The 14,912-nt window shown below is 42.0% G+C and overlaps 2 protein-coding genes across 7 annotated transcripts in view; both read left to right on the top strand.

Annotated features, from left to right (window-relative positions):
• LOC129816856 (phospholipase D2-like) overlaps positions 1-8,731 on the top strand; it is a 31,532-nt gene extending 22,801 nt beyond the window's left edge. The window contains exons 19-24 of the mRNA XM_055871793.1: positions 2,161-2,274; positions 2,979-3,025; positions 3,366-3,500; positions 4,264-4,417; positions 6,294-6,411; positions 6,549-8,731. Coding sequence (XP_055727768.1) covers positions 2,161-2,274; positions 2,979-3,025; positions 3,366-3,500; positions 4,264-4,417; positions 6,294-6,411; positions 6,549-6,773 — 793 coding nt within the window. The 3' untranslated portion in view covers positions 6,774-8,731. The remainder of the gene's footprint in view (positions 1-2,160; positions 2,275-2,978; positions 3,026-3,365; positions 3,501-4,263; positions 4,418-6,293; positions 6,412-6,548) is intronic.
• Positions 8,732-12,552: 3,821 nt separating this feature from the next.
• LOC129816865 (misshapen-like kinase 1) overlaps positions 12,553-14,912 on the top strand; it is a 31,692-nt gene continuing 29,332 nt past the window's right edge. For 5 of the 6 annotated variants that reach the window (XM_055871803.1, XM_055871813.1, XM_055871832.1 and 2 more), the window contains exon 1: positions 12,554-13,640. In XM_055871803.1, coding sequence (XP_055727778.1) covers positions 13,584-13,640 — 57 coding nt within the window. In that variant the 5' untranslated portion in view covers positions 12,554-13,583. Of the gene's footprint in view, positions 13,641-14,912 lie in introns of all 6 variants that reach the window. The other variant, XM_055871844.1, reaches the window with a different exon arrangement.

Below are 14,912 nucleotides of genomic sequence, written 5' to 3' on the forward strand. Positions count from 1 at the left end.
CATTCAAGGGTTTTTTCTTTACTTTTTACAATTTTCTACATTGTAGAATAACATCAAAACTATGAAATAACACACATGGAATCATGTAGTAACCAAAAAAAGTGTTCAACAAATCAAAATATATTTAAATGTGAGATTCTTCAAATAGCCACCCTTTGCCTTGATGACAGCTTTGCACACTATTGGCATTCTCTCAACCAGCTTCATGAGGAATGTTTTTCCAACAGTCTTGAAGGAGTTCCCAAATATGCTGAGCACTTGTTGGCTGCTTTTCCTTCACTCTGCGGTCCAACTCATCCCAAACCATCTCAATTGGGATGTGGTCGGGTGATTGTGGAGACCAGGTAATCTGATGCAGCACTCCATCTCCTTCTTGGTCAAATAGCCCTTAAACAACCTGGAGGTGTGTTGGGTCATTGTCCTGTTGAAAAACAATTGATAGTCCCACTAAGCGCAAACCAAATGGGATGGGGTATCAGTGCAGGATGCTGTGGTAGCCAAGCTGGTTAAGTGTGCCTTGAATTCTAAATAAATCACACATGCAGAGATCATCCGTTCACCTACTCTGTGTCTCTCAAAAACACGGCGGTTGGAACCAAAATTCTCAAATTTGGACTCATCAGACCAAAGGACAGATTTCCACCAGTCCATTGCTCGTGTTTCTTGGCCCAAGCAAGTCTCTTCTTCTTATTGGTGTCCTTTAGTAGTGGTTTCTTTGCAGCAGTTCAACCATGAAGGCCTGATTCACATGGTCTCCTCTAAACAGTTGATGTTGAGATGTGTCTGTTACTTGAACTCTGTGAAGCATTTATTTGGGCTGCAATCTGAGGTGCAGTTAACTTTAATGAACTTATCCTCTGCAACAGAGGTAACTCTGGGTCTTCCTTTCCTGTGGCGGTCCTCATGAGAGCCAGTTTCATCATAGCGCTTGATGGTTTTTGCGACTGCACTTGAAAAAACGTTAAAAGTTCTTGCCATTTTCTGCATTTTTTGTCATTTTTCTTTTTATTTCACCTTTATTTAACCAGGTAGGCTAGTTGAGAACAAGTTCTCATTTACAACTGCGACCTGGCCAAGATAAAGCAAAGCAGTGCGACACAAACAACAACACAGAGTTACACATGGAATAAACAAACATACAGTCAATAATACAATAGAGAAAGTCTATATACAGTGTGTGCAAATGAGGTAGGATAAGGGGGGTGGGGCGCGTGCTGCGGGTGGGTTGACTGAACTTCATGTCTTAAAGTAATGATGGACTGTCGTTTCTCTTTGCTATTTGAGCTAGTTCTGGCAAAATATGAACTTGGTCTTTTACCAATTAGGGCTATCTTCTGTATACCACCCCTACCTTGTCACAACACAACTGATTAGCTCAAACGCATTAAGAAGTAAAGACATTCCACCAATACATTTTTAACAAGGCACACCGGTTAATTGAAATGCACTATAGGTGACTACCTTATGAAGCTGGTTGAGAGAATGCCAAGCGTGTGCAAAGCTGTCATCGAGGCAAAGGGTGGCTGCTTTGAAGAATCTCAAATCTAAAAAAATGTTTGACACTTTTTTGCTTAATACACGATTCCGTCTGTGTTTTTTTCATAGTTTTGATTATTCTACAATGTGGAAAACAGTAAAAATAAAGAAAAACCCTGGAATTAGTAGATGTGTCTGAATTTCTGACTGGTATTGTATCACGATGGTCATAGTTCTTTCACTGAGATAATCATGAAACCATGAACCAGGCGTCAGAGCTCAGGCAACAGTATCAAAGCTTTTGACAGGTCCACAAACAAAGTAGCACATTTCATTTTAGTGTCGAAAGCATTGACAAGATCATTAACAACTAAAGCTGTTTCTTTAATAGTGCTGTGCCCAGGTCTAAACCCTGATTGGTTTACATTTAAAATACATTTCACTGATACATTTTTGGGGATATATTTTACATTTACCCAGGATTCAAGAATCTTAGCCAGACGTGGAGCCTTGAAATGGGCCGATAATGATTAAGATCACTACTATCCCCGCCCTGATGGAGTGGCAGCACCAGAGTGGATTTCCATACTCTTGGAATATTTCCTGAAAACATTGTTGAATTAAATGATATATAACCCCCTCTCCTCTTCTACCCCATTCCCTAACTCTATTGCTCTTCCTCAGTGAGCAGAAGAAGTACAGGGTGTTTGTGGTGGTGCCCCTGCTTCCTGGGTTTGAAGGAGACATCAGCGAGGGGGGTGGGAAAGCCATCCAGGCCATATTACACTTTACCTACAGGTCAGAACCCTCCCTTATGGGCCTACACACACACACACACACACACACACACACAGTAAAAAGTAGCACACCATCACTTACAGTATCATACTGCATAATATTATTATTATTTTTTTTTTTTTTTAATTGTATCCCATTTTATCCCCAATTTTCGTGGTATCCAATCGCTAGTAATTACTATCTTGTCTCATCGCTACAACTCCCGTACGGGCTCGGGAGAGACGAAGGTCAAAAGCCATGCGTCCACCGAAGCACAACCCAACCAAGCCGCACTGCTTCTTAACACAGCGCACCTCCAACCCGGAAGCCAGCCGCACCAATGTGTCGGAGGAAACACCGTGTACCTGGCCCCCTTGGTTAGCGCGCACTGCGCCCGGACCGCCACAGGAGTCGCTGGAGCGCGATGAGACAAGGATATCCCTACCGGCCAAACCCTCCCTAACCCGGACGACGCTATGCTAATTGTGCGTCGCCCCACGGACCTCCCGGTCGCGGCCTACTGCGACAGAGCCTCGGCGCGAACCCAGAGACTCTGGTGGCGCAGCTAGCACTGCGATGCAGTGCCCTAGACCACTGCGCCACCCGGGAGGCATACTGCATAATTTTTAAACACACATTTTGTGTAGTGATTTGTGTTTTAAGAAAACAACTTTAAAGATTGTTGTCGATTTGATGATGTAAGTAATATGTATTTTTCACGACAGGACCATGTGCCGTGGAGAGTACTCCATACTGATGAGACTGAGAGAACGTGAGTTTTGTTTCCTTATTTCCAATTCAACCTAATATCTGGAATTACTGTCCGTCTGTCTATCTCATCTCTGATAATATTTCTGCTTTTCTTTCTCTCCTGTGTTTGGCTTACCCTTCTGCTAACTGAAGGCTCATACTAGGTATCTAACTTTACTATCTATATTATCTATAGTATTGTTCTCCATTCTCCCCATACTTAATCATTTCATCCTCTTTTCCTATAACGCCCATCTGTCTTCTCTTGTTTAAATTGTGGTCCTGTTTCGTTAGCGTTCATTTATTAATTGGCTTTAGCTCTATGCCAGTGTGTCAGCCAACCAGTGTCTCCCTACCCCCAGTTGAGGACCAGTGGAGCGAGTACATCACCCTGTGTGGCCTGCGCACACACTCCCAGCTCTCACAGTCCCTGGTCACAGAGCTCATCTACGTACACAGTAAGACCCTCATAGCTGATGACCGCCGCTATATCATCGGTGAGTCACTGTCATCACAGCCACACTTACAGATGAGACAGGATGGGGCATCACTGTAGCTGTTTCCAAAATGGCCCCCTATTCCCTATATACTGTAGTACACTACCTTTGCTCTGGCCAAAAGTAGTGTACTATAGGCAATAGGGTTCCATTTCCGACACAGCTTGTGACTGTGACTCATCACTGGGATCAATCACAGGCTGCTAATTACTGTCTCTGCATAATAATCACAAGGTGAATGATATGCAGAGCTAATAAAATATTCAGCTATAAAAACATACTGGACTTTAGGGGAGGGAGGGAAGGGGAACTTAAAAGGCACCACCCTCATTGAAGATGAATGCATTTTTTCCCGAGGTAGATTGTATTGGAATCGTTATATAAAAACATGCACTCCACACTGTGTAATGTAGGTACAACCCACTGAACCCACCTTTAGGTACAACCCATTGAAACTCTTGCGCTTGCATGGCTCCATGCTATGATATTATTATGATTACACTGGGACTAGGTAGGGTACAGTAATTATGATGCTTCTGTCAGCTAGATAAGGATGAGTCCTTGAGACACAGAAAAGTTTTATGAACAATGTTTTTTGATTTTGTTGTAAGCAAGTTGCTGCAGCATCTATGGCCATCGTCACTGATATTAGTGTCACAACACGCTCCTCTTTGCTCTCTCTTTCTGTCTCTGGCTCTGTCTCTCTTTTTCTCTCCTCTCCGGTTTCTATTCCCTCCACTCTCTCTGTGCTCTCTCCATCCAGGCTCAGCTAACATCAATGACCGCAGTATGCTGGGAAGCCGGGACAGTGAGCTGGCTGTGCTGGTGGAGGATGAGGAGAGGATCCCCTCCATTATGGGGGGAGAGGAGTACCAGGCTGGACCCCTCACTCTGGCCCTGCGCAAAGAGTGTTTCAGGTTAGGACTCAGCAAAAGAGTCCATACACTTCTGCACTGTCTGTGATTTTACATTAAATTAGTTCACTGATAGAGAGGTTTACTGAGGTTGAGTGATATGGAATGATATACACTATATATACAAAAGTATGTGGACACCCCTTCAAATTTGTGGATGTGTTTATTTCAGCCACACTCGTTGCTGACAGGTGTATAAAATCAAGCACACAGCAATGTGATCTTCACAGACAAACATTGGCAGTAGAATGGCCTTTGTTACATATACTCCCTCTCCGGCCTCTAGGTCATCAGGCTGCTGATTATCCCGCACACCTGTCACCATCGTCTCGCTCACCTGTGCCTCATGACACTCAACTGGACTCCATCACCTCCTTGATTATCTTCCCTATATCTGTCACTCCCCTTGGTTCTTTCCTCAGGTGTTATTGACTCTGTTTTCATGTCGATGCGTTGTTTGTGTTCCGTGTTTCGTGGTTCTTTTATTTATTAAAACACTCACTCCCTGAACTTGCTTCCCGACTCTCAGCGCACTCGTTATACCCTTACTGAAGAGCTCAGTGACTTTCAATGTGGCACCGTCATAGGATGCCAGCTTTCCAACAGTTCCTCAAATTTCTACCCTGCTAGAGCTGCCCCGGTCAACTCTAAGTGCTGTTATTGTGAAGTGGCAATGTCTAGGAGCAACAATGGCTCAGACAGTGCAACAGTGGAAACGTGTTCTCTGGAGGGATGAAACACCCTTCACCATCTGGCAGACCGACGGACTAAGCTGGGTTTGGTGGATGCCAGGAGAACGCTACCTGCCCCAGTGCATAGTGCCAACTGTAACGTATGTTGGAGGAGGAATAATGTTCTGGGGCAGTTTTTCATGGTTTGGGCCCCTTAGTTCCAGTGAAGGGAAATCTTAACGCTACAGCATACAATGACATTCTAGATGATTCTGTGCTTCCAATTTTGTGGCAATAGTTTGGAAGGCCCTTTCCTGTTTCATCATGACAATGCCCCTGTGCACAAAGCGAAGTCCATACAGAAATGGTTTGTCGAGATCGGTGTGGAAGAACTTGACTGGCCTGCACAGAACCCTGACCTCAACCCCATCGAACACCTTTGGGATGAATTGGAACGCCGACTGCGAGCCAGGCCTAATCGCCCAACATCAGTGCCCGACTTCACTAATGGTCTTGTGGCTGAATGGAAGCAAGTCTCCACAGCAATGCTCCAACATCTAGTGGAAAGCCTTCCCAGAAAAGTGGAGGCTGTTATAGCAGAAAAGGGGGGACCAAGTCCATTTTATTGGCCATGATTTTGGAATGAGATGTTCAACAAGCATGTGTCTACATACTTTTGGTCATGTATTGTGTCTGTGTTGAACCTGGGGGTGTTTGGACATGAAAGGTTTCTCACGAGATGAACCACTCTCACATAGCCATCCTTATATTAGCGAGGGAGGTCGTAACCAGGGTCCCTACACTGACATACTAATAACGCTGACTCCACTGCTAGTGGATGGATCTATTGATTGGCATTTGTGATGCACTGAAACTATCCCTAAAGATCCTAGACAGAATATGCATACTTCTCACAGAGCTTGTCTGCAGCCTATTATGCCAGCAGAGCTATTCATTTCGAATCAGCAGCTACCAAGTATATCCTCTAGTTTCCAAGGGAACCATCTCAGATGACAATTTTGCGCAGGCGTAGTCATCATTCTCTGTATGAAGGAATTCTCTCTTCTTTTTTTTTCAATATGAATTTTTGCACCAACCTCTACTCAGATACTGTATTATGAACTGTCACTCTAGCAACAGTTTGAATGTGCAGTTAACATAGCTGCTTGGCAGTAACTGACTTACAACTATGTGCATGTGCTTCCCAGGGTGCTTTTAGGAGCCGATTCTGAACCCCAGATCGACATCGATGACCCGATCAGTGACCAGTTCTTCTTTGTGGGGTGGAACACGACGGCAAAACTGAATGCTAAGATTTATGACAAGGTATGAATAGAACTAAAAGATATTTTTGTTCTCTTTTATGTGCATCCTCAATTACATCCACTCTCTCTTTCCCTTCTCCCTGTCATCTCTGCTGCTCACCTTTCCCATGGACTGTTCCTTCCCTTTACCCGGAACAGGTATTCCGCTGCCTCCCGTGCAACTCTGTCCACAACATGAGGGAGCTGAAGGAGCATTCAGGCCTGGAACGCCTGTGTGACACATACCCCCAGCAGGCTAAAGAGGAGCTGGAGGCCGTCAGGGGGCTACTGGTCCACTTCCCCCTCAACTTCCTGTCTGAGGAGAATCTGCTCCCCCCACTGGGCAGCATGGAGGGCATGGCTCCAACAGAACTCTGGACATAAGAGTACCAGGCTACCAGCCACAAGGATCAAGATGACACTGGAAAAGCCCAGTCTAGCAGGAGAGAGCTTTATAGATTTGTATCGCATTGACCAGATTCCACTCCATTGGAAATCAAAAGATTGGAACAAAATGTATATTCAACTCACCTAGCTAAAAAACACTAACTGATGTGTCTTTGAAGAATGCAAATAAATGCAAGGCATTTAAGATGTTTACATAGATGATACAGAGTGAATTTGAACTCTTTGTTAAAATGGAAGAATAAAAAATTCAACACTAGATGATAATGTATACTAATGCATTATGAGCCTTGTATGTGCTCCAAGTGACTTTGAGACATAGCTATTTGAAGGATTACCACTCTTGTAATGTTAAAAGTACATTTTTATGATGTTGGATCATTGCTATACTCAACTGACCAAATTTGTTTGTTGATATAATACTGAACCTGAGTATTTCTTTTTACAAAGGGCTTAGGCATGGGTGTGCCATTATAGAAAACACCAGGAACAGGATGCCACTGTATGATAGGCAGGGGGAAGAATGGAGATCAGAAGTCAAGTCTCAGATGATTGAAGAACATTGCGTACATGTATTATTGCAAGGTTGTGGGTGGATAGCTCTCCTCTCTCTCTCACTGCCTCATTCTCTCACTGCCTCTTTCTCTCTCTGCCTCTTTCTTTTTCTCTGCCTCTCTCTCTGTCTCTGCCTCTCTCTCTCTGCCTCTTTCTTTCTCTCTGCCTCTGTCTCTGCCTCTTTCTCTGCCTCTCTCTTACCCTCTCAATGCAGTACCAGCAAATCTGTCAGAACATTTGTGGTTGTTATGGTGACGGTTACAAAGAGCTGACTAGATTGTGGCCAAAAGAGGAAAGGCGAGCTAAACAGAGGGGCAGAGTACGATGAGCTATGGACTGAATCAAACAGAGGTTTATGAAAAGATTGAAGGTGATATGGAAGACATGGATGTGAGAGAGAGCCCATGACAAAGAGGAAGGCAAAGGACCATAAGAGGGGCATGGAGTGAATAGAGGGGAATGAGGAAAAAGATATTCAGGGGGTGCACCTGGCGTGCTTAAATATTTGCGTATTTTTGCTGTCACCATGGCAGCCAAGTACATTATTGTTACATTACTTACCCGGTTGTCAGTGGTCCAGAACATTCCACCTCATTTTGAGATAGGGAAGCAAGGAAATCATGTTTTTGTAAAGCACAGTTTCTAATCTGGGATGGGAGGAATCAAGTGACAGGTGAACAAGGAGCAGGGATGTTCTCTTTTCTGCCATAGTCTTTATATGCATGTAACAGGTTTATGTTTCCATTGATAGTCTCATGTGCATGCTGAATTCTAGCATGTTGTCCCTATCTCAGCATAATCAAATTATTGAGCTTAACCAATTTATTTTACCAAATTATTTAGACTAACTGAAATGGTAATGTTTATTTAGTGATACTACTTCTACCAGTACTTAATCTATCACCACCACCACTACTTCTCCTCTTCCAACTAATCCTCCTCCTGCTACTGTTTCATCTGCTAAGTATGTCTATGTGACCAATAACATTTGATTTAATTTGATGATACTATGCCTACCTAAACTACTACTAATTTTGTTTTAGATTTTGGCATTGGTTTCATATTTTCATTTCACCAAATAAAATGTGTAAATTCTCAACTCTATCAATGGTAATTATATTCACCATACTACTTTATGCAGAGTCTAAACCCCATTTATAGAGGGTAATGTTAAAGATTTACTGTTTTCACAAACCTGTCTGACACCTTTTAAACAGTGTAGGCCTACCTTTCACTATGTTTTTAAACATTTTAATGTGCATCAAATGTATGTATCACTTAATTATTATTATAACTAGGTTATAGCCTCTGCTTTTATTTTTTCAATGATCATGTGTGAGAATGTATCTTTGTAACATTTAATAAACATCCTAACATTTAAACATTTAAAGTTTTAGTATGAACAGTATTAGTTAACTTGCCTCTGGTTTTGGCTTTTAAGTCTCATGTCAATCTGATTTTCCAGCCAGGTAAACAGTAGGCTAGCCGAGCCGACAGGCCAAGGCACTAGTATGCATTACTGATCACCTCTCAGGTAATTTGTCCCAGATGGTGTACCGTAGCACTCTTCAGTAGGCATAGGGGAGTGGGAAGAGAAAACAAATAAAAGAGTAGAGAGGAAAGGGTGTTGTATACACACTTGCTGGAAAGGGATGAAATAGCTGACAACACAGATGAAAAGGGTTGTACAACAGCGATAGAGGAATTTTAGTGCCCAAATGCATGTTGAGCAGGGCAGCGCCATTGAGCACTTTCACCATTTTGAAATAGTCAACTGGGTGGGACTATCTTTGTGTTATTGAAGGATCACATAATTCAATCCAGGTCATCAGGAGGGGTCAGCCAGTGAATTATACCCATGAGAAAACATTTCATAACCGCAGGTAGCAGCAAATCGCCAACCTTGGTTTTATATCCGTTCAAACAACACACTTCAGGTGGCAGTAGGCACCCTTTCAGATTGTTAACCAACTCATAGAAGTAGTGGAAGAAGAACATTGACTACTTCACAATGGAGATGGCCTCATTGGCACTGCCCATGGGGAGGGAGGATGACGGTTTCCGGAGTAGGGGACTATGGGAGGTGGATGGACGGCAGGAAGATGGCGGAAGCGGATGGTGAACTTAAATCTTATGGCGGTGGAAACAAGGAAGAATGGACAATTGTCTAAAAGAATGGGAAAAGCGACTTGGGACTTATCTGAAGTCGGTACAGCCGATCTGCCAACTTCTGTCTGTAACATCCAAACAGTTTGGACTACACCCCGATGTGTAAAGATGAGACTGTCACGAACACGTACAGTACCAGTCAAAAGTTTGGACACACCAACTCATTCAAGGATTTTTCTTTATTTTTACTGTTTTCTACATTGTAAAATAATAGTGAAGACATCAAATCTATGAAATAATACATATGGAATCATGTAGTAACCAAAAAAGTGTTAAACAAATGAAAATGTATGTTGTATTTGAGATTATTCAAAGTAGCCACCCTTTGCCTTGATGACAGCTTTGCACACTTGGCATTCTCTCAATCAGCTTCATGAAGTAGTCACCTGGAATGCATTTCAATTAACTGGTGTGCCTTGTTAAAAGTTAATTTCTGGAATTTCTTTACTTCTTAATGCGTTTGAGCTAATCAGTTGTGTTGACACAAGATAGCCCTATTTGGTAAAAGACCAAGACCATATTATGGCAAGAACAGCTCAAATAAGCAAAGAGAAATGGCAGTCCCATCATTACTTTAAGACATGAAGTTAAGTCAATGCAGAAAATTTCAAGAACTTTTAAAGTTTCATCAAGTGTAGTCGCAAATACCATCAAGCACTATGATGAAACTGGCTCTCATGAGGACCACCACAGGAAAGGAAGACCCAGAGATACCTCTGCTGCAAAGGATGATTTCAGTTACCAGCCTCAGAATTTGGAGCCCAAATAAACGCTTCTCAGAGTTCAAGTAACAGACACATCTCAACATCAACTGTTCAGAGGAGACTGTGTGATTAAAATCAAATCAAATTTTATTTGTCACATGCGCCAAATACAACCTTACAGTGAAGGGCTTACTTACAAACCAACAATGCGATTTTAAGAAAAATAGATATGTAAAAAATAAAAGTAACAAATAATTAAAGAGCAGCAGCAAAATAACAGTAGTGAGGCTAAATACAGAGGGTACCGGTATAAAGTTAATGTGCGGGGGCACCGGTTAGTTGAGGTAATTGTAAGTAGAGTTAAAGTGACTATGCATAGATAATAAACAGAGAGTAGCAGCACTGTAAAAGAGGGAGGAGGGGGGCGGCAATGCAAATAGTCTGGGAAGCCAATTGATTAGCTGTTCAGGAATCTTATGGCTTGGGGGAAGAAGCCGTGTAAGAAGCCTTTGGAGCCAGACTTGGCGCTGCGGTATCGCTTGCCTTGCGGTAGCAGAGAGAGCTGTCTATGACTAGGGCCTTCCTCTGACACCGCCTGGTATAGAGGTCCTGGATGGCAGGAAGCTTGGCCCCAGTGATGTACTGGGCCGTACGCACTACCCTCTGTAGTGCCTTGCGATTTTTAAACAGGACAATGACCCAACACACCTCCAGGCTGTGTAAGGGCTATTTGACCAAGAAGGAGAGTGATGGAGTGCTGCATCAGATGGCCTGGCCTCCTCAATCGCCTGACCAATTGAGAATGTTTGGGATCAGTTGGACAGTTGAGTGAAGGAAAAGCAGCCAACACGTCCTCAGCAAATCAAATACATTTTTATTTGTCATTTACGCCGAATACAACAGGCAGATTTGCAAAGAAAAAGCCATATCTCAGACTGGCCAATAAAAAGAAAAGATGAAGATGGGCAAAAAACACAGACATTAGACAGAGGAACTCTGCCTAGGCCAGCATCCCGGTGTCGCCTCTTCACTGTTGACGTTGAGACTAGTGTTTTGCGGGTACTATTTAATGAAGCTGCCAGTTGAGGACTTGTGAGGCATCTGTTTCTCAAACTAGACACTCTAATGTACTTGTCCTCTTGCTCAGTTGTGCACCAAGTCCTCAAACTCCTATTTGTATTCTGGTTAGAGACAGTTTGCTCTGTTCTGTGAAGGGAGTAGTACACAGCGTTGTACGAGATCTCCAGTTTCTTGGCAATTTCTCGAATAGAATAGCCTTAATTTCTCAGAATAGACTGACGAGTTTCAGAAGAAAGTTCTTTGTTTCTGGCAATTTTGAGCCTGTAATCGAACTCACAAATGCTGATGCTCCAGATACTCAACTAGTCTAAAGAAGGCCATGTTTTGCTTCTTTAATCAGAACAATAGTTTTCAGCTGTGCTAACATAATTGCAAAAGGGTTTTCTAATGATCAATTAGCCTTTTAAAATTATAAACTTGGATTAGCTAACACAACGTTGATAATGGGCCTCTGTACGCCTATGTAGATATTGCATTAAAAACCAGCCATTTCCAGCTACAATAGTCATTTACAACATTAACAATGTTGACTTGTTAACTTAACTAGCTAACATAAACAAATGGTTGCAAAAATGGAAAGGTAAAACGCAGTTATCTAGCTAGCATACTAAGTTCAATTGCGTTACAGAGACCCAATCGTGTGCTGCACTCTCTTACTGCGTTCATTTTGGCAATAACGTCACTGCGTATATGCTGTTTGAAGGTCGTCGACAGATAATTTGAATACTTCTGAATGCTTCTGTATGTCTGATCAATTTGATGTTATTTTAATGGACAAATAAATTAGCTTTTCTTTAAGAAACAAGGACATTTCTAAGTGACCTCAAACTTTTGAACGATAGTGTATATATATATATATATTGTCATTTATATATATATATATATATATATATATATATATATAAATGACAACTTCAAGGGGTCTTAAAATTCCAAATCATTTAAAAATTCCAAATCATTTAAAACAATACCATATAGCTTAGTAGAAAATATTAAAATATTTTACATCTGAAGAGCTGCTTAGAGTCTCGAGCAGTCCCACCCTCTCAGGCCCCAGAGCCTGAGTAAGGAATAATGAGTTATCTGAAGGAGTGGGAATGTTTTTGTTGATTATCATTTTGGGGTAGTTTTTTTAGAGATTCATGTTTTTTCTTCCATTCCTGTAATGAATTTACTTTTCCTTTGTGTATTTTTTCACCCCCGTCCAGTTGGTGGCGGCATGCACCTCTAACGTTTGTTTACGGACCCCCATAACACCATAGAAGAAGAAGGCGCTGCCCATGCGATCACAGATGCCATAGAACATATACAATGTTGAGTCCTCTGACTATTCATATGGACCATACCAAAACATGGCGAGGAAATAAGTTTATGCACTATATTTGTCGGAAAATTACTTGCCTAGTCATTGGTACCAACTACTCTAGCTAAAGTATCTATTTTAGAAGTACGAACCAGCTCCATGACGCGTATCGATCGAGGGTCAATTGGGACTGCACAGAAACTGTTTGTTTTTTCACGGTCGGTACAGGCAGTGCAAGGCGCGATCACTGTCAACGCGAAAGGAATGAAAGTTTGTGTACGGATATCGAACATTTGACGTCGCTAGCCGTACATTCCACATTGATCGCGCTGCTCGCCATTTGCTACTTCATTTGTGGAACATTTTAAGTATTTGCCAGATGGGAATTGCGAGTAGTTATAATCCATGTATAAGTACAATAAATCTTTTTTTTGATTTGTGCGTGGGTAGCTAGCTAGCTAGCTAATAGCGTTCTTGTTGTGGCAGACTGAAAAGTGACAGCTCTGCTGCGGACCACCTTTGTATTACGCTGTTATTATCTAGCCTGCTAATTTAGCAAGCTAGTTATCTACTTGTTTAATCTCACAAACATTAACATTATAATTGCATTGTATTTGTAGTTAGAAGCATTCGAATTATCTGTCGACGACCTTCAAACAGCATATACGCAGTGACGTTATTGCCAAAATGAACGCAGTAAGAGAGTGCAGCACACGATTGGGTCTCTGTAACGCAATTGAACTTAGTATGCTAGCTAGATAACTGCGTTTTACCTTTCCATTTTTGCAACCATTTGTTTATGTTAGCTAGTTAAGCTAGCAAATCAAGTCTCATCAGGGATTGATGTTCTGAGCGGGACTTGACAGCTCAGGACACAGTTAAGTTAAACATTGGGCCACCTGGATTTTCTACTGGCTGCTGCTTTTATTTTGTCGCTAAATTATTAGCTAACTAACGTTAGCTACGACTTTTGCCAGCATGTCTGAAAACGCCACCACACGAAGCTTGGATGACATAGACCTCGCAGCTTTGAGGGTAAGTGGCTACTGTACATCTAGTTAGCTTGGCTAGTTCAAAGCTGCAGCCAGTTGTCACAATGCGCGTGACAAAAGTTCACTGATAATACATTTTTGGGAAACTTGCAACAACTAGAACTGTAAGTTTGAGGTGCTTGCTTGAGCTAGCTAACGTTAGCTACCTAATGTTATATTTAGGTAAATGGCTAGTTGTGGGTTACGCGCAGAGAGGGTGTCACTACTGACTACACTATCTTGTTTTTTTCCCCCCATATCACCTTGGCCAATCTGAGTCCATTTTTGTAAGTGCATGAGTGAGCAGGATGAAGGCCTGATTCGTTTGATCGACGGCTTTTAAAATAGGCCTGTATCTACGTTGCATTTATCCTTTTAAAACTAGCCCACATCGATCTACTTCTAGTCTATCTATCAAACAGTTGAACTGTATCTTGTGTACTTTTTACCCGTATCTTATCATACAACTTCACAGACCACAACACAGGTGTTGACAAACGTATTTACCACAGTATGTTGCGCTACAAGACTTCCTCGTAGGCTTTTCGTTTTTTTGTCATGAGAAGTAATAACAACGTAATCTCAAAAACATTTATTCCACGAGCTATCAAAGCATGATTTTAAATAGATTTGGGGGCACTCTCTCTCTGACATGCACACAATGGTCCACAAGTGTATTGTGAAACTCCCGTTTTGCATATTCCAAAACCATAAAAATTAGAAGTTGAACATAAATAATGAATAAACCCAGACCTGGGAGCTCACTTTCCAGGACCTTAGACATTCAAGTTATCTATTTGTAATGTGGACCGTCATGGAGGTTGACCGTTCTGATACCATGATCCAGTGTCAGTATATCATCAAAACAAAGACTAGTGGCATGTAACAACAGAGTAGAGGCACTTTAGTTTGAGAAAGGGAGATTTAATATCTACCGGTATATCTCACCTACACACTTTTGCCATTTCAGTACAGCGAGTTACAGGCCAGACCTCTCCAGGCAATGCTATTTAATTTTCCATTCTGAGAGAAGAGGGATGAGAGAGAGAGCTCTGAGAGGGATGATTCACTGGAGCTCATTGTTTGATGGCTGTCCTATATAACACCCACTCTGCCTGCTACACATAAACACACACATACACACTCACATAGCCTACAAGTACAATCTAGGCTAGTACTAGTGCATGACTGTTTTCTGTGGAAGACTCAAAAGTTAGCTAGTAGAACAGGCTTTGTGTAATGGATTTTTTTTGGGATGCCTTGGATTCTTTGAGTC

The sequence above is a fragment of the Salvelinus fontinalis genome, chromosome 2 (assembly GCF_029448725.1).
Source record: "Salvelinus fontinalis isolate EN_2023a chromosome 2, ASM2944872v1, whole genome shotgun sequence".
NCBI lineage: Eukaryota > Metazoa > Chordata > Actinopteri > Salmoniformes > Salmonidae > Salvelinus > Salvelinus fontinalis.